Here is a 26310-nt window from a genome sequence, read left to right on the forward strand (position 1 = left end):
CATTTGAATATGCTGAATAGTCTCAGGGATAATAACCACATATTTGCATTTCCTGTGCTCTGTAATGCTGTAAATGAGAGATCCTTAATGCTGCCCAGCAAAGCACCCAAAACCAGGAGATACCAACCCGAGGGCACTGAGCCTCCACTGCAGGGCATGACTGACTATCCCGAGTGATGCTTTACAGCTGGTGTGGGACACACAAACTCACATTGCAGTCAAAATCAATGCTGGCAGTTGCCTTCTTTCAAAACATCCCTGCCAGGAGTTATTTCAGGCAGGAGGAAGAAGAGGCTTTGCTGTACAAAGGGGCACTGCCTCCAGAAGTGAGCTCTCAGTGGCCCAGGCAAATTCCCTATTTCCAAGTCAAATAACACCAACTCCAACCCCACACATCCCAGACACCAGAACCAGACTTTGCTGCTGAGCCACGTTCTCCCAAATGGCCAAACCTGACTGCTTGCCCCCACTAGCGACTGGCAGTCCCAAACCTCAAGCTGAACATTTTCAGATCAGATGTATGCTCATCCCACCTCATGTGGCAAAAAATCTCTTTGCAGCCAGTGTCTCTGGCTCTCATGCTCTGAGTGCTGCATCATCACACTTGCTTATGTTTTGTTTTCCCCAAATTTGCTGAAAGTTTGCAAATTTTGCCTGGGCTCAGCCGCTACTAATTTCTTTGAATACCTGTGTCCTGAGGTCTTGAAAGAGTCTCAAGGCAGCCACAGTACTTTCTGATAAAGCAAGGATATTGTTCTCCCTTCCCATGGTTATAAGCCCTCTGCAAGCAGAAGCACTCACAGTGCCTCCGCATCAACTGCCAAAAAGGCTTTTTCTGGATGTGCAGTGTTGGGATTTGGCCTGTTTAATCAGAGTCATCTGCCCTAAATCTCATCAATCCAACTATCATCAGAGCAGTGAGCAAATGCCCAGCTTTCCCCCACTCCGTTGCTTCAGCAGAGTGATGTTTGCTGCTAACACACAGGAGATTTTAGAGGAAACATGGCTGTGGTTGCCTATGGCCCTCTTGGCCCCATGCTGCTTAGGAACTAACCAACGTCATACATCAAACCTCGTGGCTGCCCTCTTACTTGTTGGGGTTTATCTGAGCTGGTGACAGTGCCTGGAGCTTAAGGCTTGATGCTGCAATGCACAAACATGCTGTAAATGCTCTTGGTGAAGGAGCTGGGATGCACCTTTCTTCAGGCAACTCCGATGTCAATAGGGTGGAATGGAATGGGATGGAACAGAACAGAACAGAATAATTGCAGTTGGAAGAGACCTACAGTAATCATCTAGTCCAACTGCCTGACCACTTCAGGGCTGATCAAAAGTTAAAGCATGTTATTAAGGGCATTGTCCATATGCCCTTAGGGAAGTCTGTTCCAGTGTTTGAATGCACTGGCTGGGGCACTGCGAAGGGGCACAGCATCCCTTGCTCACACATGCAGCTGTGCCTTGTCCCAGCAAAGCCCTCCTGGGCAGTAAGGTTGCAGCACCGTGCTCTCCAGAGCTGTGCCAGCCCATGAGTAGCCTGCTGGCCTGCAACAAACAACCTGATGTATCATCTGATTTCAGCCAGATGATTTTAACTCGCTGAGTTATCTGGGAAATTTAAGCGGTGCTTTCATCTCCATTGCACAAATAGGACCCCACGGCGAGCAGCCCTGGCTGGGAAGACTTTGGGCAGAGCCCAGCAACAGTCCCACCTTCCAGATGCTGCTGTAGTATTCAGCAAAAATAACTCATTTTCATCACAAATTTTCCAATCTGGTGGTCAGATAACTCTCAGTGGAAATGAAGAACAAAATGGGTGATTTCACCACCTGCTTATCCTCCCTTTTTGGCATGTTTTGGGGTGTGCAAAATGCCCATGCTTCCCAGGAGACAGGGGAAGCAGACTCAACAGTTCTCGCTCTGACAGGTGCAGGAGAAATCAAATTTCCCCTGAATATCAGCAACAAGAAAACAGGATGGCAGCTTCTTTAACTGCCATGAACAGCATGTTGCAGAAATATTTCTTAATCACAACCCTCATAAGTATTTGCTCACCCGGATTTGCAGTGCTTCACCTTTCCCTCCACAACAGGCATTTAATTTGCTCACCATTTAGTCCTGTTTTCATCGCACCAAAGGTCATTCCAGTGTTTCTGACTCTTTAAGTTCAACAACAAGCACCACATCACTTTCCTTTCAAGCCTCTTGGGAAAGACAGGCTACCCTGCCAGCTAGAGCAGATTGATATGCACTGACACATCAAGAGACCCTGGCAGGGGGACACCCCAGGCTCGATCAGCATCGGAGCACTTCTCCCCTCTGCAAGACATCTAAATGGCTTTTCCTCCCAGGCTGGATCCTGTCTCAGATCAGTCTCGGCACAGATTTCCTGTGAAGACTGCATTTTTAGCCACTGAAGGCTCTCCAAAGCACATGAGCAAGCAGAAATAAGTCTGTCCTGCTGGAAACAGATGAAGTGGGCAGAAAAATCCCAGTGATGGAAGGGCAGGCTTGGGACCACACACTGGTTATATCTGGGCTTTCCCTTGAAAGGGAGAACAGTTTCTGACCCATGCAGAGGAAGAGATGCAAGCCCAAGCCAAGAAATGATCAGTTCAGCATTGCCACCATGTTATGCTGCTCTAACATGTTCCCACCGTGTTTGCTGTTTTTTCCTATTAAGACAGAAAGACAGGGATGCGTTAGGTGAATTACAGCCTGGAGCGAGCCTCTGCAGTTCTAAGTGAATAGCAGGATGCTGCAGACCCTGTAAAAAATCTCACCTCCGCACTGCACTAATGCTACTAAGCATCAATGCAAAAGAATAAACATTTTGGGTCACATCAAAGTCTAGATCATGTCTGGATGTTAGTTAATATTTAGGTAAAGGATCTAGAGCTTTATTCAGTTACTCCTCCCTGGCAAATCCTTTCAGCTTCCTGTGCTTTAGGGAATTCTTGAGCCAGAGGTTGACCCTAAACTATGGTGCTTCATGGCCACTGATGAAGCTGTCCTTAACTCCTTTCTAAACTCGCTGTGCTTTCAGGCCCTTCAAAATCATTTGACAGGGAGAGCTGGCTGAAAAAGCAATTCCTTCTGTTTGTTTCCAGCTTGCTACCTGCTGATGCTGAAGCACTGCTGTAACAACAGCACACTCATTTGGCTGATTATCTGGGGGAAGCCAGGAGCCGTCTCAGAGCATCCTCGCTGCACCGTCGGGCTCATCCCTCCCTGCCTGAATCACACATGCTGATTCAGGGACAAAGTGCACACCGGGGACAACCTACCACCCTGGTATTTATACCCCCACTAGCCTTAAAAGAGCATTATTTAAAGCAAAAGCCGCTTAGTGCTGTATATTATTGACTTTAAAATGACTTAGCTTTTTTTTTAATTCCTCTCTCATTCAGCAGACATCCATCTTTCTCCAACTGGATGAAATCCTTCCCCTCTTCCCACCCAGCTTAGAGCTTAGCCTGTGCTGCTGACCTGCAGTGGATGACCGCTGGCTTATTCATCCTCTCCCCTCCAACATGACACGCCGTTCCCACAAGAAGGACAGAATGTTTTGCTAAGGTTTTCGCATAGTCACAAAATGCCGGACCTGCCAGACGAGATGTCTTCACGTTAAACAGCATTTTTTGAGAATTTTCATCAGATTTTCTACATAGCAAGGGGGAGCGCTGCGATGCACGCCTGGCTGTAGATAGCTGCATCTTGACAGGGTGTCCTCGAAGGGCCGTGATTTCCCAGGGATAAGCCAGCTCCCGACAGCCAGGCTGGCGCCGGTGGGGACGGAGCAGCTGCAGCTACTGCTGCTCAGCAGCATCTCCCTCTTTTTTGGGAAGGGGCTTAGCTGTATTTAACCCCAGGCTTAACCTTCCCACCCCACTCACTCAAAAACCATCTGCTGGGGTGACAGTGTGGAGCAAAAAATTCTGGCCAGCTACCTTGGTGAATGCAAAGAAACTGCCCCAAAAGGTTGCTCCGGTTCAGCTATCTTGGAAAATGGACTTTCCACAAACAAAGGAGCACCTGACCGGGCAGTTCTGAAGCCATATAGACTATCAGAGAGCAAAAATTTAGAAGGCACTGTGCTTCCAGTCATGCATGTGCCAAAGGGAATAAATTCAAGAGGCAGGAGCCCAGAAGAACAATCATATGGAGGAGCACTGAGAACAGAACAACTGACAGGTCAAATCATGGTTGTTTCAATCCTCGCTATAAAAGAGATAAAAAGTCATATCTTGAGTAACTTTAAAAAGTCCAAAGAGTCCTGTATTGGCAGATGTAGGAAATGTCCCATGGTCATGGAGGAAAAAGATGTGAGAGGGATAGAGGTGATGAAAAATGCGCTCCTGGGACACGTGCTGTAAAACCACCCCCATCCAAACATTTCTCTCAACTCCTTATTGTCTACTGGTACCTCAAGAGGTTTTTTTTCCTATTTGTTTTACCAGGGTATATGCCTTGAACCACAGCAAACCTGCTCATTTACTGTGCTGTACGTGGCTCCGCGCCGTATCAAACAGCTGATGACAGTGCTGCTGGAAGACAGCCCCCTCCCATGCTCCTCAGCGTTTCAACAGTTTCCAAACATTCCTGCCAAAGTATAGAAAATACTCTGGTTTTATGTGTGTTGGCCGAGGACTGCGTGTTCCGGGCCAAACTGAAGGTGCCTCCCAGGGGAGCTGTGGCAGGCGATGCCTGTGTGCCAGTATCCTCAGCACCGCGCGATGCTGGTGCTGCCCACGGGCGTACCTGGGATTTGCTCCAGGGGAGCTGAGCCAGCCCCACCTGTCTGATGCAGGGGTTAACTCCACACCTCATCCCGCCACTGCTCTCATTACCGAGGCAGTTCATTAATAAGGCTGAGCAGAGGGCTTTATTGATCCGAGACCAATGTCTCCGCAGAAAGGCCAAGCAAAAAGACAATATGAGATAAGCAGGGTGCCGAACACATTGAGAGCCGGCGGGTGGCACCGCTGCTGACCACAGCTGCCTGGCAGCCCCGCAGCAGTACTGGTGCAGACTGGACACGACCTCAAGCTTCAAAACCACTCAGCACATCTCTGACAGGGAGAGGTTTCTTTTTTTTTTTCTGTCTTGCTCATCCTCCCCTTGTTTTCCACTCCCTCTCCCAAAATCTTAGCTCCCTTCTGACTACTTCTGTGTCACTCCAGGTCTTCCCATCACATTAAGTCATCTTTCTATTATGGGAGGATTACTCAATCCCCGTGGTTAACTCTCACCATTCCCAGTAGGCAGTGCTCAGACAAGGACACCCCTTCACATCAAATGGCTCTGTAGGACCTACCGCCTGGGGACTCCCTCCTGCACAGCCCACAAGTATCCCGGTGACAAGGAACAACCAGACATCAGACGCATTGCAAGATACTTTCAGCGGTCATTTCATATTTTCAGAGGAAAGTCTGGCCTGCCTCAGCCAGGCTGGGATTTGAATGCTGAACCACAGCAACAGGCAGAGGTTAAATTATAATTTCCAACCCTCTTGATACAGACAATCACAAAAGTAGGGTATGATAAGCTTGGAGATGGCCTCTCTTGTGCTCTTAGGGCAATTAACAGAAATAACGTAGTAAATAACCACAGTATTTCTAATGCTGCAGGATACACACAGTGAAAAGCTCTGCTCCGCCCCAGTAGAGCTCTTATTAACAATTGCCACGCACAGGCAGACAGCAGTTGGTATTTAGTGCCTACCCTGGGAAATGAATTGCTTTCCGCCTGCATCCAGACTGCAATCATCTCAGAGACAAACAAAGCTCTGTGTTACAGCCCCAGCCAACTCACAGCCAGCCGGAGGGGGCTGGGAGCTTTGTATCGACATGCCTGAGCGAGGACAGGGGCAAACGCGGACAGCCTCCTGCCATGGAGGGTCACAGCCTGTCCCACCCTGGGGGGTGATGCATCTTTTTGAGCCATCACCAAACTGCAGCCACCACAGCAGGTATTGAACTCCCAAGACGGATGTCAGCACAAGGATTTATAGACTCAGTGACCACACAGGTGCCATGAGCCTGCAGACCTTGGTCATTGTGATGTGACCCAGCAAAGATCAGAAGAACCACCGTGGCCAGGAGCACCTCTGGCCCTCACTCACATTCTCCTGTGAGATGCAGGACCCTACCTGTGAGGGCCAAGTATTCCACTGATGAAGCCTGATGGCCTTGGTACCCAACCCCAGGCAGCCTGAAGAACCAGTTTTGCTTTTCTCCATCCCAAACACATGCACAAAGTCTCGGGCCACGCAGGGAGGAGCAGAGGTTTGGAAATTGCCTGCTTTCCACTGCAAAGGCAGAGTGATTTGCAATACACCCTGAAATCACAGCACCAGGCAATATCCTAGTCTGATTTTTGTAGCATTTGCTCCACATGCCAGAAAGCTCTATCCCTTTTGATCTCCAGGACAGCCACATAACATAGAGCAAAATAAAGTCCCACTGACATAGACAGAAAAGATCTCCCACTCCTGGGTCCCTAATGTCTCCAGCTCACAAATTCACTGCTCTTCTGCAGCAGCTACCAGCACGCCTGCTGTGCACGCACACACATACACACACAGACGGGATTTTAATGAAGAGACTGCGTAATTCTTGCTCCAGTCTCCTCCCACCGACAGCAGATTTGTGTTGGATGCTCTGAAGAGACTGTTTGTTGCAAGAGCTACAACTTCTCTCATTGCTCGCCCACAAGCTGCCGGCTGTGGAGGATTTTCATCCACAAACATTAATTCTCTTTCTGTTTTCAAAAGGAAAGGCACATTATTCATGCATTAGGCTTCCCCCTGACGTGAAAACTCTTTTTTTTTGCCTTACAAGGGCTTTGTAGAGAAATGTAAGCAGGCACTGCAAGCAAGTAGGAAAAATCAGCATTCCTCCAGAAATGTTTTGTACCCCCAATGAAATTAGGAGTGGGATGTTAAAAGATCATTCCTACCAACAAAATAAGGCTGCCTAACCTCCATAGGTTCATCACTAAATCAAAACACCCTTATTTTCTTTTCTAACAGGTCTCCATACCAGGCTGCTAGGTGCAACAGAGAACATCCAACTCATAGGTAACCACGGGTTAAAAACTGCTGCAGCCTGATGGAGCCTACTGACTTTCCAAAAGCTGTCCCAAACTATTAATTTGCACTTTCAGCCAGGTGTTTTCAAGGTGATTTCTAACAACTTCACATCAGAGGGTCTTAAGAGAGCAAAGGGGAGTTCAAGCGGACTCTCAGGTATAAAGGAGGACCCTGAAGCACCCATTTCAGATTAATATTACCTCTCACAGAAAATTCTTGCTTGATGCAAACACTCTTTGGGCACAGTCTGGAAAAAGAGGGAAAACATAAGCCTTCATTTTTGCAAAGGTTCAGTTTCTGCTCAGGGTAAAATATTTAGGATGGTTTTCACAGCCATTTCAATGGGAAGAGTCACCTGGCACTGAACTGTTACTGAACTCTCCCAAGCTAAAAAATGACATTTGTTGCAGCAAAATAAGGGATTTTCTGACCCTAAAGAAAAATTCCCAAGCAGCTTTGACACTGAAGCTCAATGGGAAATGTTCTTCCTCAGTGAAATGCATTTTACTGATACGTTTCCACGCCTCCTTTAATCCCATGGAAAAGGAAGCAAGCGGCCGTGCTGCAGTTGGAGGGGGTGAACTGGTTTGGGAAGAGCCAGGATGGGCAGCTCTTGGTGTTCGGGTGCTATAAATGGGAGATGGGAGCTCTGATTCCCACAAAGGTGAAATACCTCCAAACTGTTGCTGCGCTGACCCTGAAGAGAAGGGAGAAAAGCACATTTTCATCTGCCTCCAGGAGCAAGGGACCGTGACAGATACTTGCAGGGCTCCACAAAAATCCCATCAGTGTGCCACCTCAGGCACTCCTGCCAAATTTTCCCTGTTCCCACTCCTGTTAGATATCTTGGCAGGTTTCCAGTGTCATGCTTGATGCTCGGGTAATGCCTTTTGCAAAGCACTAGGTAAAAGCCCAGGGTGGCACCAGGGAGAGGTGGACTCCTGCATCCCACCGCAGCAGAATGCAAAGGCAGTGGGAGATGCTTGCAAGTGAAGAACGAGGGGTCCAGGAGAGGTGTTTGCACTTTTATAACTGACTAGGGTCTTGCTCAGGAAAAAGCAACTTGTCACACTCTTCCACTCTGAAGAGAAGAGGGTTTAGCTTTCCATGCAGACAGGGAGTAAGGCAGCCTCATCCCAGGCACACAAAACCCTTCTGTGGGGAAAATCTGTTGGGAGAAAACCTATTCTCTGTATTTCCCCTTGTGAAGCTGATTTCTGCCTCCATAAAGCAGCAGTCATGGCTCTATCCTCCCCTCTGGCACAGCTGCTTTGGCAGTACCTACTTTCCCAGCACCAACAGATCCAGCCTGTGGATGTGCAGACCCAAGCTTAAACCCCAAATATCCACAGTCCCAAATGTATCATGGGCCTGAGCACTGAGGACAAGGCAGGAGCTGAAGGAGAATGAATGAAGCAGGATTTTTGCCCTCAGCAGCAGTATTTCATACCACACCGATGGAGCTGGCATACGGTGGATATAGCACACTGGCTGCTGGACCAAACTCTGCAGATAGCTGGGGCTGGAGGTATCAGCCCTTTAAATCAACTCCAGGAGGCTTTACTTTCCACCCTGGGACACCAAATGTCCTCCTTAACTTGTTGCTTTGTCAGCAGCTGCTTCAAAACAACATCTCATAGGGATAAACTCGCACTTGGTTCCTACCCATGTGCTGCTGGTGCTGGAGGGATGCAGAAAGCAAGATGAAACGGTCACTGCATTTTCAGCCCTGCTTAGGCTGGGAAAATCAAAGAAAACAAACAATATTCTGTCATACTTTATCATGCATAGTCCTGTAATTTGCACATGGAGAAGTGCCTATTATGTGGCTCCCACTGAGGCAGGGCCACAGGCAGTAATTTCCCTGCAGAAATATATGGCAAAAGAGAGAAAATATCTGTTTGCTGCATTCACCATATTCATACAAACCCTCACAGAGACACAGAAAATGTCAGCTCCTGTTGGACACTTTTATGATTAAATATATCCTCCATCTCAGAGAATTACAATCCATTCAATACAACTTTCTCAACTTGTCGCAAGAGAAAAATGATGGCTTTCAAGCCACAAAACTGTCTGGGCTGGAGAAAAAATCAACACTGCCCAAGTGGTGAGCTACAAGCCAAAATGTGTGAGGCTGCCAGACCCCCTTTGCTGAGGAAGTAGGGGCTCATCCTTCACACTGGCAATGACATATCAAGGTTATGTGTGATCAGAGCATCCCCATAGGTGCTAGGTTCAGTCCCTTGGGTGTGTTAAGAAAACAACAAAATAGAAAATTAGTCTTAAATTTTGAGAGAGTGAAGAAAACAAGTACCTAATATTCAGGTCCTAAATCCATATGCAGGCTCCTGAGAGGAGACCTGACTTTTCCAAATGCAAATATCTCAGTGGTTCCCAGTGCACTCATACCGCCTTCTTCAAACACTGCAGCTTCACTTTCTCTTCACTGACCTTGTCCCTTGCTATCACAGTTATCTTACGAACCCAATAGCTATTGTGGTAAAACGCAATAAATTAGTATAAACAAGAAAGTTCCTCAAGTGCCTTAGGAACAACGTCAGTTTTCTGCAGACTGACATGCTAGAGTAAAGCATAATGAAGAAAGAATGTGGTTTAGCACTGACTAGTGCTGCTTGTTGAGCAGAGATGAAAGAATACTCTGTTTAAACTGGAATTTAGCTGAACAAGATCTAGTGCAACAAAGCAATAAAGGGGCTTTGGACTGGAATGAAGGAGAGATACAGCTCAGCCTGTAAACGAGGTGGCTGCCGCTAAGGGATGGGGGGAAAATGCAGTGGGGAAAACCACAGCAGCAGAGATGCAAGAAACTGCAAGAAGAAAAGGAAATGATGTGGCATCCCATTGCAGCGAGGCAGCGACAGGTCTTACTCCAACCCACTTTGGAGCCCCAGGTTGGGCAGCGCAGAGCACCTGTGCCCACTTCTTGCGTCGGGAGGATGGATGGTGTTAAGAAGGAGGTAATGACATCTCCATTTCACCAAGAAACTCAGCTGGATAAAGGTATGTATCTGCTCTGCAGTCCATAACCAAAAGCTCCCTACCAAAAGCTGGGTAACTACAGAAGCTGTGTTTGCGTTATCATTACAGGATTTGGCCCATAGTGTTCAAGTGATCTGTGTTCACAAGCCAAATAAGAAAAATCCCATGAAGCTGTGCCCTGCATGCACAGTGCCCACATGCAGCAGGCAACATGTGGGCAGAGCTGGTTTCCATGCCAGCATGTATGTCTCAAAGAAGAGACATACATGGATTTAGAAAAAAAACCCACAGATAAATTATATTTCAGGTGTTACCAGAGAGAGCAAAGAATGTTGTCCTTGTTTAGACCACCAATGGGCAAAATTCATCCTTTACATACATAAATACTTGGGAAATAATTAAGTCTCTCCATCAGCCATAGGAATGAGTTGGTATTTGCTCATGTTGGGCTGTGGGAAAGCCAGCCAGCCACTCTGCAGCGCTCCCTGAAAAGAGAAACAGCAAATGGCCCCTATTCCTGCAAATCCTCATCAGGCACATTCCTGGTTTGGCTGTGGAGCAGATCTCATACCAGGGCTGACATTCCCCTCACCCCTGTTCTGTCCTAAATGCTCCCAGCTGCTGCCCATATCTGCATCACGTCTGAACCCAGCATCCAGGCTGGCCCCGCCATCACCAAAAAGGACAAGTGGCAAAGAAAAGAGAGTTAGCTGGAGTTAAGTAAAGGCACCTGAAAAACCCGTGTGAATTGAGAAAAGCAATCAAAATCAGATCCTTGCTCTTCACACGGCCCAGCACTGGGGGGAGGATTTGCATGACTGAGTGCCGGGAGCTCTGAAACATAAAATGGTCTTAGGAAGGGAAGAAAGTGCCACAACGGGTCACTCTGGTGTGGACCCCCCCGTAAGCTTTGTACCAGGCTCAGAGCAGGCATGGGATTCTTTTGGGGGGTTTCTCCACTTATTGCAGAGCAACAATAGAATCTAAAAATCCACAGATTTTTCCAGATTGACCCCATTTAATTCCAGTACTTGAAGTGAGCTGCTTCACCCTAAATTCTTTCATACTTTGCACACCAGGGGCATCAACAGGAACTGTGTGCAAAAAAGGGTTTTACCTGATGTAAAGTGGGGCTAGATTCAGAGTTTCAATATGAATAATTGATATTCCTTCAGATGTTGCCCACTAGTCAGCCCAGTGGGGTTCCATCTCCTTCCTGGTTCATCCCTGGCTCATCCCTATCGCTCCTGTGCACAGCGGCAACACGGGCAGCAAACAAAGGTAATTCACTGGCTGCGACTCTCCAGGGATGGGAAAGACCCAGCAAAGCCACGGAGGCCATTTTCCCTGGGAAACACCTCCTCCCTCCCCACAAAGCATGCAAGCTTGTGCTCCAAAGCAATTATGGACGTGTGGAGCTTTGATTACCAGTTTTGCTTTTGTGATGCTGAAGGCAAGCACTTGGCAGCAGGAGGAGCAGGGAGATTCCAGGATCTAATTCAACACTTGCTAGTTAAATGCTGGACTGTAATCATGTCCCTAAGGCAGAGCCAGAGATGTACAAATTACTTTAGCAGGCTGGTTTCATTCTCCTACTATTGGCTACCTACCAGGCAAAATGCTAATTTTCATCCTGGATGTTTAATATAAATATATATGTGATTCAGAGGGAGGCACGGAGAGGGAGACAGCAAGTGAGAGACAGACAGATTTATAATATGCAAAAAAAAATAAGATCATTTGGCATAGGTCTGGGTGCTCCAGTGCCAGGCAGCACGGCAGAGCGGGGCAGCCAATGCTGAGAGCTTCTCCCTCAATTTAGCTCTTTCTGTGCACACACAGGCTGAACGTGATGCCTGGGGTGAGATGGAAACAGAAAGCACCAGGCTCCCCCTCTGCCTACGCGGCAGGCTGCCTGGCCGTAGCACAACCGACCAAAAAAATCAGCTCCAGTCCTCTCTATCATCTGTCCCCATCCTCCTCCTCCGGCTGCTCTGCTTCCGATTACTACCTGTAATGAATACAGCAGTTGTGGAATAAAGAAAAGCAATTTTCCCTTGTAATTATTTTGCCACATTCCTGGTGAGATTAACTACAGCTATTTAGCTTTGCCTAGTGCTCAGTCAAGCTGCACCCGTGTGTGGGGCTCTTGCTCACCGTGCCGGTGAGACCTTGGCAGAGGGACCAGGGGGTCCCAGGACAGTCTCGTCCAGGAGGGATTGATCCACCCCCCTGACAGTGGCTACGTCCCCCAGTGGAAATGCCAACAGACATTTAGTGAAGAAGGGATGCTATCCCACTAAAAATCTGACTGTGGGCACACAAGGAGGTGGCAACACAATGACACCCAGAGGCCACCAGCCCTTCACTAGTCCTGAACAAGAAGAGAGAAACATCCCACTAGTGTCTGAGACCCCCTTGATCCCACAACTGGAGAAATCTTTTAATCAAAGAGAGGGATTAGCATTGCATTAACGCAATAACCTCCTACAAATGCACTCCTCACTTCTCCCGATTGTAGGAATAATTAAACTCCAATTCCTTCCCAAACTTTTCCAACACGTCTAACCCAGCTGCAGGGGACAGGAGCCTGTGGAGCATCGAGAGACAGGCACAGCCATGAGCATGGAGAAATGATGCCTCCTAATGAAGGCACGGCACAGATTACAATGCGTGTGTTCCTGCTTGTTTCAAGTCAGTGCGCTAACGAGTGTGTCTCTGGCAGACAGGACCCAGGAGCACAACACATCCCAAAGACACAGATTTCTAATTAACAAAGTATTTTCAAGTAACTCCACAGCTCTGGACTAGGAATTCTGCATGATGGGTTTCAACACCCCTGGTGTTGTGCTGCAATCCCTAATTATCAGCAGGGAACCAAGGACAAAGCCAAAATACTCATTACAAGATCAACAATCACCATGCAGGAGAAGAGACACCAGGTTTGTACATCCAAAGTATGGGGTTACATGCTTCCCATGGATGGATCCTCCAGGCAGGTTGCAACACAGGACAGGGGATGACTCCAAATTGTCCTTTTCTGACCTGAAAGTTGTCTTGTTGGAGAGTCAGAAGACTTCCTTTCCAACAAGAAAGAAAGAAAGAGCAAAGAAAGAAAGAGAGTCAAGAAAAAGAAGAAATGGCTTAAGAAAGCATCATTTGCATGGCACAGCCTGCGGATGTTACAAAGTCGGTACTGCAGGGAGAAGGAGAGAGAGGAAAGGAAAAACCATCATCTCTTCTGCAGCAGCCCCTGTCTTGTTTTCCCCAGCCGGGGCCGGGAGCGGCAGGAGGAGCAGCCCCAGGGCTCGTCCGGGCGAGTGGGGTTCACGCATCTCATCCCAGCAGGCAATACCTTTTCCTTTGCAGACCTCTAAGGAAGGTGATTTCTCACACCTTGTCGTTTCCTCCAGGCTCTCACACCGCTCTCAGGAGGACACCCCAGTTTTAGGGCTCTGAAGCTCCCAGAGCAGCTACCTCTTTCTGCCTACAACCTCCCGTTGGGGGCTGCTGCCGTAGAGAGGAGCGACTGTAGGCCGTGCTGTGGGACTTTTGTGAACCTCCCTGGGGCCTTACCAACCTCGCTGCAAATCAAGAGTAATTCCAGGGAAGCTGAGGGATTTTAGAAGGCGTTAAGAAGAGACTTGAGCCCCAAACATGACTGATATCACCGTGAAAGGCAGGTTAAAACAGGCTTTGAACAATAAACTTCCCTGCTGTGCGTGAGGCTACATCTGTGCTGCCCAAGCTTTCGGCTTTAATTTTCATCCCCCGCAAAGAAAAGCCTTGGCATAGAGGACAAAGTCTTGCAAGGCACCCATGAACCTGCTGTCAGGGCCACCCAGGGACCATGGGAGCTGCAGCCCTGACGTTCATCCCCACACAGGCAGGCTCCTGGGCTGATGCTGCACTGTTTGTGAATAATTCATACTCTCTTAAATTGCTACTGCAACACAACAGCATGCACACACTGCAGTGCATTTTCCAATGCTTTTCCCTTAATAACCCACAACTGAAAATATTGCCAGAGCTCCCTGTGCTCTGTCTGTACTATAACCAAAGGCTTGCTGTCACAGTTGTGAAATTAAGCCAGTTTCCCCCAAAAAACAAGGACAGAGCCTTTCCTTTTAGAAAGACAGCTCTTAAAACCTGATCTCTGCCCTAGACCAGCCGCTGGCTGTGTGGTGCAGGAGGCCACCTGAGAGCAGTATCTCTGAACATCAAGGTAAGATATCAAGTGAGCCCCTGGCTTGTAACAGGAGCAGTTAATCCACAGACGGATGGGATTCCCACCACAAATCCCAGACTTCCCAGGCACTGGGTTGTATCGCTTCTGTGCCTGTGCAAATCGGGATTTTACAAGGGCAGCCTCCAATAAATCAAAAGAAGCCATAACCTAATTACAAGGGTTGTCCATAGCTATTTACCAAACACCTCCTCCACAGGGGCACAGTAAGCACCCCCTAAAACTGGCAGAGAAGAAGGGAGAAGAATGGGAGGAATGGGAACTTTGAAGAAAGCCCAGGAATTGCTTGATTTATTGGCTCTGTGTAGTTTCTAAATGAATAGCAACCAGCCAAGCAAAGAAACAGGACAAGATGCAGTATGATAAAATCAACTACAGAAAGAGCTGGCAAAGTATTCCCACAGGATTTGGTTTTATTTCTGATAAAATGGGCATGCCCTCTCCTACTCCACCAATCAAAGTTCCTCTGCTATTGCTGCACCAAGATGAAATTCTTTTCCTTGTGAAGAGATGGATGCAAAGAGGGGCTCTGTAGCTCCCTAGTCATTATAGGTACCTACTTACTACACCACGGAGCAGAGCACTGATGGGTTATGAATGGCCATCAGACACACAAAAAAGCGTGGAAAATTAATATTTGAAAGTTCTTGCATCATCTGACAGCAGGGCTGGGTCAAACCAATACTGACACCTGGGAACAAGACCCCATTACTCCCTTGGAGGCATCACAGGCCACATGCAGACCCCAGCCCAGAGAGGTGGGCTCTGGGGAAATACCCACTGGTTGCTTGTTGTGGAAGGAATTACCCATCAACTAACATGCAGGCGAAATCAGGAGCAGCCCTAATGGGGTAACTGCCGGCATACAATTCAAGCAGTTGGTGTTCAAGCACAGGGAAGACAAGACAGATGTTCTCTCTATTCTCTACAAATTCTCTATATTATGGCATTTAGACCTTAGCAAAGGGATGACTTCAACTTCTAGCAAAGGTTTGGCTTCAACTCACAGCCTCCTCCTAAATGAACATCTAAACCAGAAACCCAGGCAAATCCCATCCTACAAACCCTCGCCGGGATAGAGCCAGCAGCCAGTGCCACGTGTTCGCAGCTCCGGGGTCGCTGCCGTGCGGTCAGGGCTCGTTTACAGCTGAAACCTCACCCCCGCTATTAAAACCGTGAAAAACCTCAGCTATTTCCCTGCTCTTCCAAGGAAAGGCAAGCATTACAGCAGGCTTGTAAGATAAAGCCTCGCAAATCTCTGGCACGCGGACACGCTCACACAACCGCTCCAAGCTGATAATTAAGGACAGGGATTGGTAATTAAAGACAGAGTGGCACAAAGCACTTTAATTTTTTTTTCATTTTCAATAATTTCTTGCCTTTTGGGCTATGAAGAGCTCCCTACTCCCACATCAGTGTAACTTTAATAATGCCCTGATGGGATGACAAGGGGTGTGCATTTCCTATTCTAATTAAGGAAAAAACCCCGAGAGTAACTGAGCTCCCGGGTCATTACCCAGCTCTGTGTGCTGAGCCCAGTCCATGGGGTACAGCTTTGCAGCACACAGCCCCAACATGCTCCTTCTACTTCTACAGCTTTACGGGAAAAAGCAAATTTTAGTCATGAGTACACCTTAAAAACGCTCAACACACAAAAGTACAGTTACCACTGCTAATGAAAGGCAGGCGTTTCTCCACGTTTTGGCCTCTAAGAACAACAGGGTACAAGGATGCTGAGCCAGATTTCCAGGAGATGTGGTCCTAATCCTATCTGGCCATGCAATCCTTTATTCCCCTGTGTCTGTTTTCCACCTGTGTCCATTTTCCTCCCCTCTTCTCTTTTCAGACTAAGTTTTTTCACAGGATTAGTCTCCACTATGGCTACAAATAGCATCTACTACACCAGGAATCAACGCTTTCTTGGGACCATGAGACAGCACCTGGATACAAATCCTAACTTTTCCAGATTGTGGCTTCTTTTGTATTTCTCACTTACTTAAACAAAAACAATAAATATATAATGCATAACATCACAGAAAACAAGGACCCCTTTCCCTTCCCATCAGCCTCACCCACAGGTTTTTTGGCTCCATGGATCAGGATGTTGGCAGCCAGGACACTTTGCTGAGGACCTGGCCAAGGAGGGGACCGTGGTCATTTACTCCCTATTTTTAATCAAACAGTTTCCCTTTGTGCAAACACACTGCAAGCTACGGTGTGCATGGTGACATGTGCCTGTGCATTAATTATCAGCTAATTAGGATGTTTTGGAGCAGTGTGTCTCCTGCTCTCCAACGCCCAGCATGGGGATGTTTGGAGGATGGATGGTTCAGGTTTCCCAGCCTGTTCCCCCTTCCTGGGCTCTCCTCTGCAACTGGGATAAGCAAATGGAAAAGGAGGAAAACACTTCTGGGTGAGCATGAAGCAACTTGACAACACAACCATGTATAAGGAAAACACTGGTGAGATTGGAGACAACTGAGGGTTTTGGAACTTGTGGCAAGCTGAGAAGGTTTTGACCTCCTGGCTCCCTCACAGCCCTGGCTAATGGTTTTAAGCACTTTCCTTCATCGTGGTGGATTTGTTCCTCCTGTTGCTGCAGGCATGCAACAGGCAGCTCCCACTGGCACCTGCGTTTACACACCGGGGCCAAAAGCATTGTGGTAAAACCCCTTTCCTGCTCTCCTGAGTCTGCAGGTGGCTCCAAGGGTGGAAGGACCAGGCAGGGGACAGTGACACACCGGAGTGACGGTGGCTTTTGAAAGCCGACTCACCAGGACTGTGGCTTCCTCTTCATGATGCCCTGGCGTCTCCACTGCGAGTGGGGGCTGAGGTGGTAGGTGAGCTGACGGCAAAGCTTCTCCATGGCCCCGAGAGAGTCTCCCTCCTGCAAAGACAAGGGAGGGACAGCAGGTAAGGTGCCTGCAGCGTTGCCATCACACCCACAGAGCAGCTCCCTGCTAGGAGCTGGCAAGCCATAAGGAACCACGCTAAAAATTGTATAGGAAGGGGGGAAACCCCCCACCCAGACTGCTAAGATGCTGCAAGGATGGGACAATTCACCAAGGGCCACCCTGTGCTGCACACCTCTGGACATTGCTGCTGGAGAACAAATGCAGGGGTGCATGAGTCCTGCCTGGTTAGGGATGATGAGGGACCTTCACGGCTTCTGTGCTGGGGTTCAGGGGATCCTCATGGTGGGGTCGTCTCTGCAATTCATGCAGCAGCAGCAGCCCCGTTATCGTTTGACACTACATATTAGCTTTCAGCACTAAAGTTTTACAGAGATTGATTAAGTAAACCAAATAACCCATCCATTACCATCAGAACTGCTTTACAGAAGAGCAAACACTAAGAGGCTTTGTGAGCTGATGGGAGATCTCAGGAACAGTGCTCATCAGAAACTCTCAAAACATGTATTTGTTACGAGAAAAAAAAAAAGTTTCGGGGAAAACATGGATTTTGGCAGAGTGTTCTCAATTCTGATGAAAATTTCCACACAAAAGGATAGTGGATTGACAAACTTTAACTGAAAGTTTCTAAGAATTTGGTTCTAGAAATTTTGATTCCTAAAAATAAAATACAAATACCAGTATCTGGACCATTCTGTCACGTTTAATTTCAAGATCTTTATATAGGCATGATATGACACCCAATAATGTAAACCACCCATCTTGCCCTGCCTGGCTTGCTCTCTAAAAGGTCACAAGCAGAAATTAACCTGACCTAAAGAATAATAATGATTTAAAAAAAAAAAAATCATGACATGACAATTTGTGGCATCTGCCTCATTTTATAAAATTATTGCATGATGAAACATCTTAGAGAAGACACAGAAACCAAATAGGAAGCCCTAAAATAAGCAATCAGCCTGGGTTTGGCTCGCCACTGGCTCTTCATTCATGCTGATTGTTCAGGGTTTTGTGTGCTATGATGAGCTGAGCAGGGATGCTGAGGAAGATGCTGCACCTTCTCTGCCTGGACAACCAGTTACTGATGCCTTCACATCCTCCTTTTGAGCCCAATTGCCCTGGCAGAGCTACAAACTGTGTGTTTCATGCAGCCTAATTTATGCAATGTATTCTCCCACCTCATCTCCAAGTCAGCAGAGCGGGACCAGCCTTATAAAGACAATATAAATATTGAATTAACCAAGGAGCAATAGGGATTTTGACAAATCACCTCCAGGTGTGTGCAGGGAAACAATTACAACAGGTTTTCTCGGGGTTAAAAAAAAACCACAAAACCAGGACAGAAAGAGCATATCTGCAGATGGCCGGAGCAGAAATATCAGGGTAGGACTTGTGGTCTTTAGCTTCTCTGTTCAATCCAGTCTGCAAGATGCTAAACCTCAACAGAAATCAGGGTAGCTTATTCCCAGCCATGCCCAGGTGCCTACACAGCAACTACCATTAATCAAAAGCTGATTTAATTCAGGGGCGGTGCTTGCCCAGCTCCAGCTACGCCAACCAGAAGCGAAGCAACAGCACCAACGCTTACCCCCCTCCATCAGGTGATTTTGGCAGCTCAGGTGGAAACTCCGGATCCACAGAGAGCAGCAGGTACAGTGTGTGGAAAATGCTGTGTCAGCATGAGCTGCAAACAGCGCGAGTCAGGAGCCGCTTCGCATCTGAGCCCCGCAAGCATTTGACGGCCGTACCTCCTGTTTCCCAGTTTGCGGAGGAGGAAATATGGGTTTAAGAGCACATTTAAACCCATACTTTTCAACACCTCATTTATCACCATGCTTAACTTGAAATGAGGGTTTTAATCCCGCAAATTTCAATGGGATGTCAGTCTATGCTAAACCTCAGGCATGCCGAAATCTCCCCTCCCGCTGGCGACCCTGTGGCAAGAAATAGCTAGTGCTTTAGGCTTGGGGATGAAGAACCCTAGGAGGCTCAGCCTGTCAAATTAGCACAGAAAAAATAATAAAAGAGAAGGTTTTATTTCATGTTATTCACTGGAAGGTCTGGAAACACATTGCAGCCATTCTTTAATTAAAGCCTTAAAACATTTTGGGAAGGCAACAGCATATGCTGCTCCCTCTAACTGCTCTCCATTTGCTCTCTGCCAGAGACACCTTCCTTGCTGTGTAACTACTATCCCTAATGCGAGAAGAAAACACTGTGCTTTTTGACACCTACCCTATTTTTTTTTAACTTTTGCATAATCATAGAATCATCAAAGAAGGGTTAGGGTTGGAAGGGACCTTAAAGATCATCTAGTTCCAACCCCCCTGCATAATACCCACAGCAAGCCGCCTGGTGCCATCAGCTTTCATTTAATCTATTTTTTTCCGCTGTTCCCCTTGCAAAGCATTACAACAGCCTGTGAAATAAGTGTCCACCCTCAGCACTGCACAGGATCCTCAATGCATTGCATGGAAAAATTCTTGTTAAAAAGGAAAGAATGTGTTAAAATGCTGTGGAGTAAGTGGCCCCCATGTTGCAGTTCAGTGCTGCAAATTGCCTCCAATATAATTCTGAAGAAGATAATTTTAATCTCCAGTATTATCCCAACAACTGAACTGTCAAAGAAGTGAAACAATTCACACAGGGAAAGTGGCAAAAAAGCTGATAAAGTAAAAGAAACAAGTTTTTGCTGGTACAAATGTGGCAGGACCATCTTCTTTCTCTGATAAGAGATTTTTCCCCCAAGCAGCATGCTCACGCTGGCCCTGGGTATGCAGCTGCCAGAGCTTCTGAGCAGTGTGGCCAGATGGCTGGTGGAAGCTCAGACCTGAACTTCACATAAAGCCAATTTCTGAGAAATTCAGCCCAAAGAAATCCCCTCAGCAAAACCCAGCAAATCGTCTACCAACACCAATACAGCACATTGAGGGCTCCAAGGAAAGATGCTAGAGCAGGGCAAAGCATATTCTAATCCTTATCTCTCTACATCAGTGGCCACTGCCAGCTCATCCTTCACACGGTCATCCCCATCAGGCCACCCTTTCAGCCCTTTTTTTCTTCTCAAGCAAGCTCAACTCACAAGCCCTGCACGTACTGGGCTACTTCTATTTTGGGGTTTTAAAACTCGATTTAGAGAACATGACTTACGTATACAGCAACTCATGCATCTCCTTCTGGTCTCGGTACTGTGCAATAGTATAAACCAGCCACAAAAATATGGTCTTTTCCACACTGGTCTGTAGATAAACGCCCCAGTTTAGTATTGGGATAGATAAACAGCCCATTTCAGAGCCTTCATAAGACACACTATTTTGGGGTCAGGCTCCTTGCTTCTGCACATCTCATTCCCATCACTGCACTTCACCTGCCCATGGGTGAGACGCGAACCTCTCTGCTTCAAGAACCCACTTTTTTTAGATACCTTCCTAAACCCCTGCGACTCCTCCTGAGAGCTTTGTGGGAGGCTCCAGAGCAGCCTCAGGCCCGACCCCCGGCGTACGAGGGCTGCGCTGGGTTGCATAAAACACTTGCGCAGAAGAAGGTATTTGGCTGATGTAGTGCCAAAGGCAGAGCTGGACTCTTGTCTTATGGTCTAAACAAAGGCTTTTTTGATGTTTATGATCCAAGTCTATCAGGAAATAATTGAAGCTGACGCACACCCTGGTGGGACTGAGCCCAAGAGCTTGTTTGAAAACTGAGTCAGCTTAAAAATCAGCCCAGCTCGCTCATGTTGACAAAGTTTTAACCTCGCTACCCAGCGAGCGGGGAGAGCACTGCATGTGGGGCTGCCAGGGGAGCTGGGGGTTACTGCATTACACCGGCAGGAGTGATGATGCCAAGTGTTATATTTAGTGGTCGAGCACTTTTTTCTGTGCCAAGCATTTTTTTTTTTGTGGTCAGAGGGTGCATGAGTGGCAAGGCAGACTTACCTCAACCTGCAGAAATTAAAACCCACCGCACCGGGTTTTGGCAAACGCTATGTGCCTTTTCTGTTGAAGAGACAATAATCAAGCACAAGACATATACAACGAGAGCTGCCATTTTCACTAAGCATATTGTCTCACCACCAGAACCAAACTGCAGCAGTAATCATTCCTGAAATAACACATCAGGAGGGATCTCTAAAAAGGCATCACCAGTGATACCATGGGGAGACCCCTTCTAGCATCAGGCATTCACAGCGCACGTGCGTGGGAATATTCATTTGTTACTCTGGTTTCCAAGCTCTGGGAGGAAAACTGCAGGGCATCTCAGGGCTGGGGAGATGGGATAGACCACACAGAGAGTTCAGCTTTCCCAGCTGACGATGCTGCCAGGAAAATGCCTGTTTTGCAGAGCTGGGATATGCCCTTTCTCTGAGCATTACACTCACAGGCCAGCTGATAAATGCTGCTAAGATGCTGGTGACGAGCCCGCAGCTGAGCTCCCTACAGATCCATCAGCTACACATCTGGAAACATCTGTGAGTGTGAAAAAGCCCGCAGTGTTGTGATCTTGCACACGCCTGTAGAGCTCCTACATCAACAGGGAAAGAAATCTGTGCCTCACATGTAGTAAAACTGCTTTGAGCAGCACCCAAATGGGGGACAAAGCCTCTCTGCAAAGAGCAAGAAAGCTGCACAACACCCGCTTTCCTTTGCATTCATCTTGGCTGCTCAGCTGGAAAGCTTTGAGGAGAATATGTGCCTCGCAGAGCATATTTATGCAGCACCCTGGCTCTCACCAAGACTCACGGAGCTTACAAAGAGCAAGCCCAGGTGGTGCAAGCATCAGCTCAAAGAAGCAGTTTTTGGGGAATGTCTTGGCTTCTGCTCAACCGTGTCCTCTCCAAACTGGCAGAGACACTTCGCAGTTCCCAGCCATCAGACACAATGCTGAGTGCAGGACAGGAGGGATGAGGGGAAAACTAAGAGCAGAGGCTCTTCCCTGCAAAGGGCCCCTTTTCCCGTGGTTCCTCCGCCTCTGCCTGCCTCCAGCCCTCTGGAGAAGGAGAGGGCTGCTCGCTGCCGGGAGGAGCCTGGAGATTCATGAGATTTTAATCCCTTAACAGACTTCAGCTGGGAGAGGGATTCATGGCACATGCCCCATCTGTGATCTGCAACCAGCCCCGTGCCAAGGGGATCTCATTCAACTGGAAAATGAGGGGGAGCGGCACGAGCTGAGCCCTGTCTGTCCCCATGGCGGAGGGGGTGCCCCAGGCACATGCTGGGGATGACCAGGCTCCAAATCCTGGCTCCAGCCCCTAAAGGACAGCTCTGGATGAAGGGACAGAGCAACAGGACTTGAAACAGGAATCGGTTAAATCCTAGGGATTAGCAAGAGCAGGTAAAGTCTAGGAGCCAGGCTCACCCCCGTTGTGTCCTGCTAAACCTGCCCTGGTCTTTGCAAGGGGACCTGTTTCATCCTCACTGATCTCACCTGCAGTGTAGGAGAGAAACCGTTCAGACTCTATTAACACCCCATGACAGCTCCTGTTGGTGAGGCATCACCCAGCATCTGCACACCACCTTTAACCACAAATGAGCGATCCTTGGACACGCTCCTCGCCACTCTGACAGCGGGGGGGGGGGGATATAATTGGAAGCAGAGGGATGACACCATGGGAAAGCAAACATGGGATGAACAGGACCGTGTTTTTGCTGCGGATAAATAACCACGGCGTCACTGCCTGTCCTTGCATCGCCGCGTGGCAATGACTCCTGGGTGATGCAAGGAGGTAAGATTTGTATTCACAAACCGAATTTCAGGACTGCTCCAAAAGAAGCAGCCAGAAAGCTCAGAGGAGGCCACAAATCAAACGAAAGCCTTGTGATAAAGATGTTATTGCAAATTAATTTGTTTTCATTAAGAAATGAATCACCCACTCCTCCTCCAGCAGCAGAATCCCTGGTGGTGTGCAGAGCCCTGGGGGGGGGGGGTTTGCACCAGGCCAAACATCATGTAAAATAGGCCAACATTAATGATTAAAGAGCCTTGGTGAAGAATTCCTGCTGCAGCACAGCAGGGCATTGACCCAAATTGGAACAATTAGCCATTGTCCTGGGTCGGAGGAAGCGACAGGTTTTTTTCTTGTGTTATTACAGAGTCCCATATTTCTGTCACTCGCAATCAATCTCTAGTCAAAAAAAAAAGTGCTGTCCTGCAAACCTTAACATGCAAGAAGTCCCATATTGGCCCTCCCGAATCATGATTTTGACTTAATTTTTTTTTTTCCCCTTTTCTGTTTCTTTTAAAAACTTTTCAAACTTGCAACACCTCTTTCCATATGCTGCAGGATTTGCAGTTGCTGGTCTGATGCACAAAAAGCTCTCTCCATGCACAAACCATCGCAGCCACAGGCCCAGAAAACTGCATTTATCCTGGAAGCACCTTTATCTGAATATAAAATATTTGGTGTGGAGATCCCTCAGCCAAGATGTTTGCTTTCCATACAGTTCAGTGGACAGTGATTCTTAAAACATGACCTATTTCATACCCAGAAAATACAGAGAATGATAGATTTCCTTCCAAGTCCTCCTCCTTGTTTTATTTGTTTGGGTGATTAGCTAGGACAATAGGATAATAGTTTGGACTATTAAGGAAAAAAAATAAAACAGTTGAGAGAAAAAAATCCTATATCCACAATGGTAAGCAAAGTTATTACACACTTAAACAAAGACATAAAACAGTGAGAGATGCTCTAGGAAGCCCTAGGACAGATCATCCTCAGTGGCTTTGACACGCATCAGATCAGTTATTACAAATTAGCAAGAAGCAAAGGAAACCAAATGCCCAGTAACCCATGCTGACGTAGGGAAAGACTTTGGGGTTTGGAAAGGATGGCAACAAAATGAAGAGAAAATGTTATCTGAACACTGTGAAATGGCCCCATGTGCAAAGCTTTCACACGCCCGGAGACCCCTAACACGTGCCAAAGCTGATGGGCAACAGGGACCTCCAAATACCTGTTAGGAAGGTGGCAAGAGAAGGGACAGGGACACGTCTCAGGCAATTAGTGACAGCCATGTCCACCATCCACCAGCACAGAGTGGCTGAACCCCGCCACAACCCAGGTCATCGGAGAAGCTGGGAAAAAGCTCTGCCCACCCAAAACCTGCAGCTGCTCCTGCAGCCCCAAAACGGCTTTCCCTGGCCACTGGCACCAGAACAGCATTCTGCTCCCCGGCACTGGGGCCCCGGACTTTAATAGAAACCGAATTTATGATGCCTTCCCTTTTGATGTAGTCACGCGGAGCTGAAGTCATCTAATGGCTTTCTGGTTTTCTTTTTTTCTTTCCTTTCTTCTTTTTTTTTTCCCTCCCCCCCTTGCTTTCAAAGCATGGGGCTAAATTGCAGCCTATTGTTGCATGCAGACATCTGCGCTGCAGCCAGACCCAGCCCCAGCAAGCCACTGCCAGACTTTCCTTTTGAAGCCCTAATGGAGTTTTCTCCAGCAAACTGTCCTCCTCCTCCTGCAAGACCAGGAGCCGAGGAGGTAGAAAAGGCTTTAAATTGACCATTTTCCTTTCACCGAAGGCCAAAACATGCCAACACCCAGCCAGCAGCGAGAGCTCAGGCTAGTGTGAGATCATCCTACTACACAAGGCTCGGTGCTTGCTCCTACCTACACCCCCATCCAGGTGAGCAGGGGAGGATCCACGCCAGCACCAAACCCCTCTTGCTGCACGGCTGGTCGGTCATTGAGTTCCTCGGGCAAGGCATGAAAAGGTACAGGGAAAAATCCCCATTGTGCTGGAAGGAAGAGCTCTCCAGGGAGGTGTCCTTAAAATACCACTATAAAGATATTTCAGGTCCCTCCCCATCATTTCAGACTCCTCTGGAAAGACTGCAGTGTCTGGGGAATGAGTGATGAGGTGGATGATGCCCAAAGGCAAGCAGATATGGGCATGGTGGATGTAGGTGATATATCTTGTCCACACAGAGGAAAACAAAATCTAAATAAAGTGACAGTATGGCTTTAAATGGGTCCATTTGACCACCCAATACCCCTGTGTAGAAATTATTTTGGAAATAAATCAAGGCCATTTTGATTCAAATTAGAGGAGAAACGGAACAAATTTAATAAAGACCATTTTAATAAGAATGAAGTTGTTCCCAGCAGGGTTCCCTGCAACTCGGCTAATCCACTTGATCCATCCTGAGTTTCCCGAAGTACGTGGCCATGGGGCCAAACACCGCCCGTGCCTCTCCCTGCTCAAGGTTAGGGCCAAGCACTCACTGGCAGCAGAGACACTCCGATGGCTTTTGTAAGGGAAGGATGTGTCCCAGAATTAATTCATGTTATGAAATGGCCAAGAAAAGACCAGCTGGTCCTGGAAGAGAATGAATGTCTCTCATATGAGAAGAGGCATTTGGCTTCTTACAGGAAAAATGCATTTTTTTGGCATGGGAAATTCATGCTTTGGGTTTGGTGACCCCTCTCTCAGCACGGCTCCAGCAGTGAGCTCACTGCAGAGTCCTTCCCAAGCTCTGCTTACGTCCCCTCTCCAGCCATCCATGCAGCAGCAGGAAGTTTGAAAAGACAACAAAACCAAACCAGCTCCTGATTTCCCACTGTGGAAGGGCACTTGATGGTGGAGCTGGGTCCATGGGTTCCAGGATTTGGGTCACAGACCTGGGAACAGTCAGTGAGACCCTTGCAGGGCTGCCAAAATACCATGTACAGCCAGGCTCCCTTTCTTGGGGCTCTCTGCCAGCAGAGGAGCATTTCCACCTCGGACAAATCTCTCACTTCTGTTCTGCAGTGTTGTGTTTTACAGTGACTACTGTGGGTCCACAGGACCTCAGCAAGGCTCACAGACAGTCAAAGCCTAGCATCAAATAAGGTACTATACCTTATTTCAAATCACCTGATCTAGGGGTATTTTCATATAAAACTATCTCAGATATTAGGAAGTGGTTTGTGGGAAATTCTACTGAGAGTATGTTGAAAGATACACAGAAATAGAAATGCATAGACATAAAAGTTGCACAGAAACAATGCAAACCCGCCAAACAGCTCCAGATGCTGTTTGGATAAGGAATGTTGTTCATACTGGAAACTCTACTCCCTTCTT

At 47.6% G+C, this 26310-nt stretch overlaps 1 protein-coding gene across 1 annotated transcript in view; it reads right to left on the bottom strand.

Moving 5' to 3' along the window:
• The window catches only part of LRRC75A (leucine rich repeat containing 75A), a 96644-nt gene that overhangs the window by 20135 nt on the left and 50199 nt on the right, over positions 1–26310 (bottom strand). The window contains exon 3 of the mRNA XM_033003450.2: positions 17114–17226. Within this exon, the coding sequence (XP_032859341.1) occupies positions 17114–17226 (113 nt within the window). The remainder of the gene's footprint in view (positions 1–17113; positions 17227–26310) is intronic.

This window comes from Tyto alba, unplaced genomic scaffold (genome assembly GCF_018691265.1).
Source record: "Tyto alba isolate M040663 unplaced genomic scaffold, T.alba_DEE_v4.0 Super-Scaffold_19, whole genome shotgun sequence".
NCBI classification, from domain to species: domain Eukaryota; kingdom Metazoa; phylum Chordata; class Aves; order Strigiformes; family Tytonidae; genus Tyto; species Tyto alba.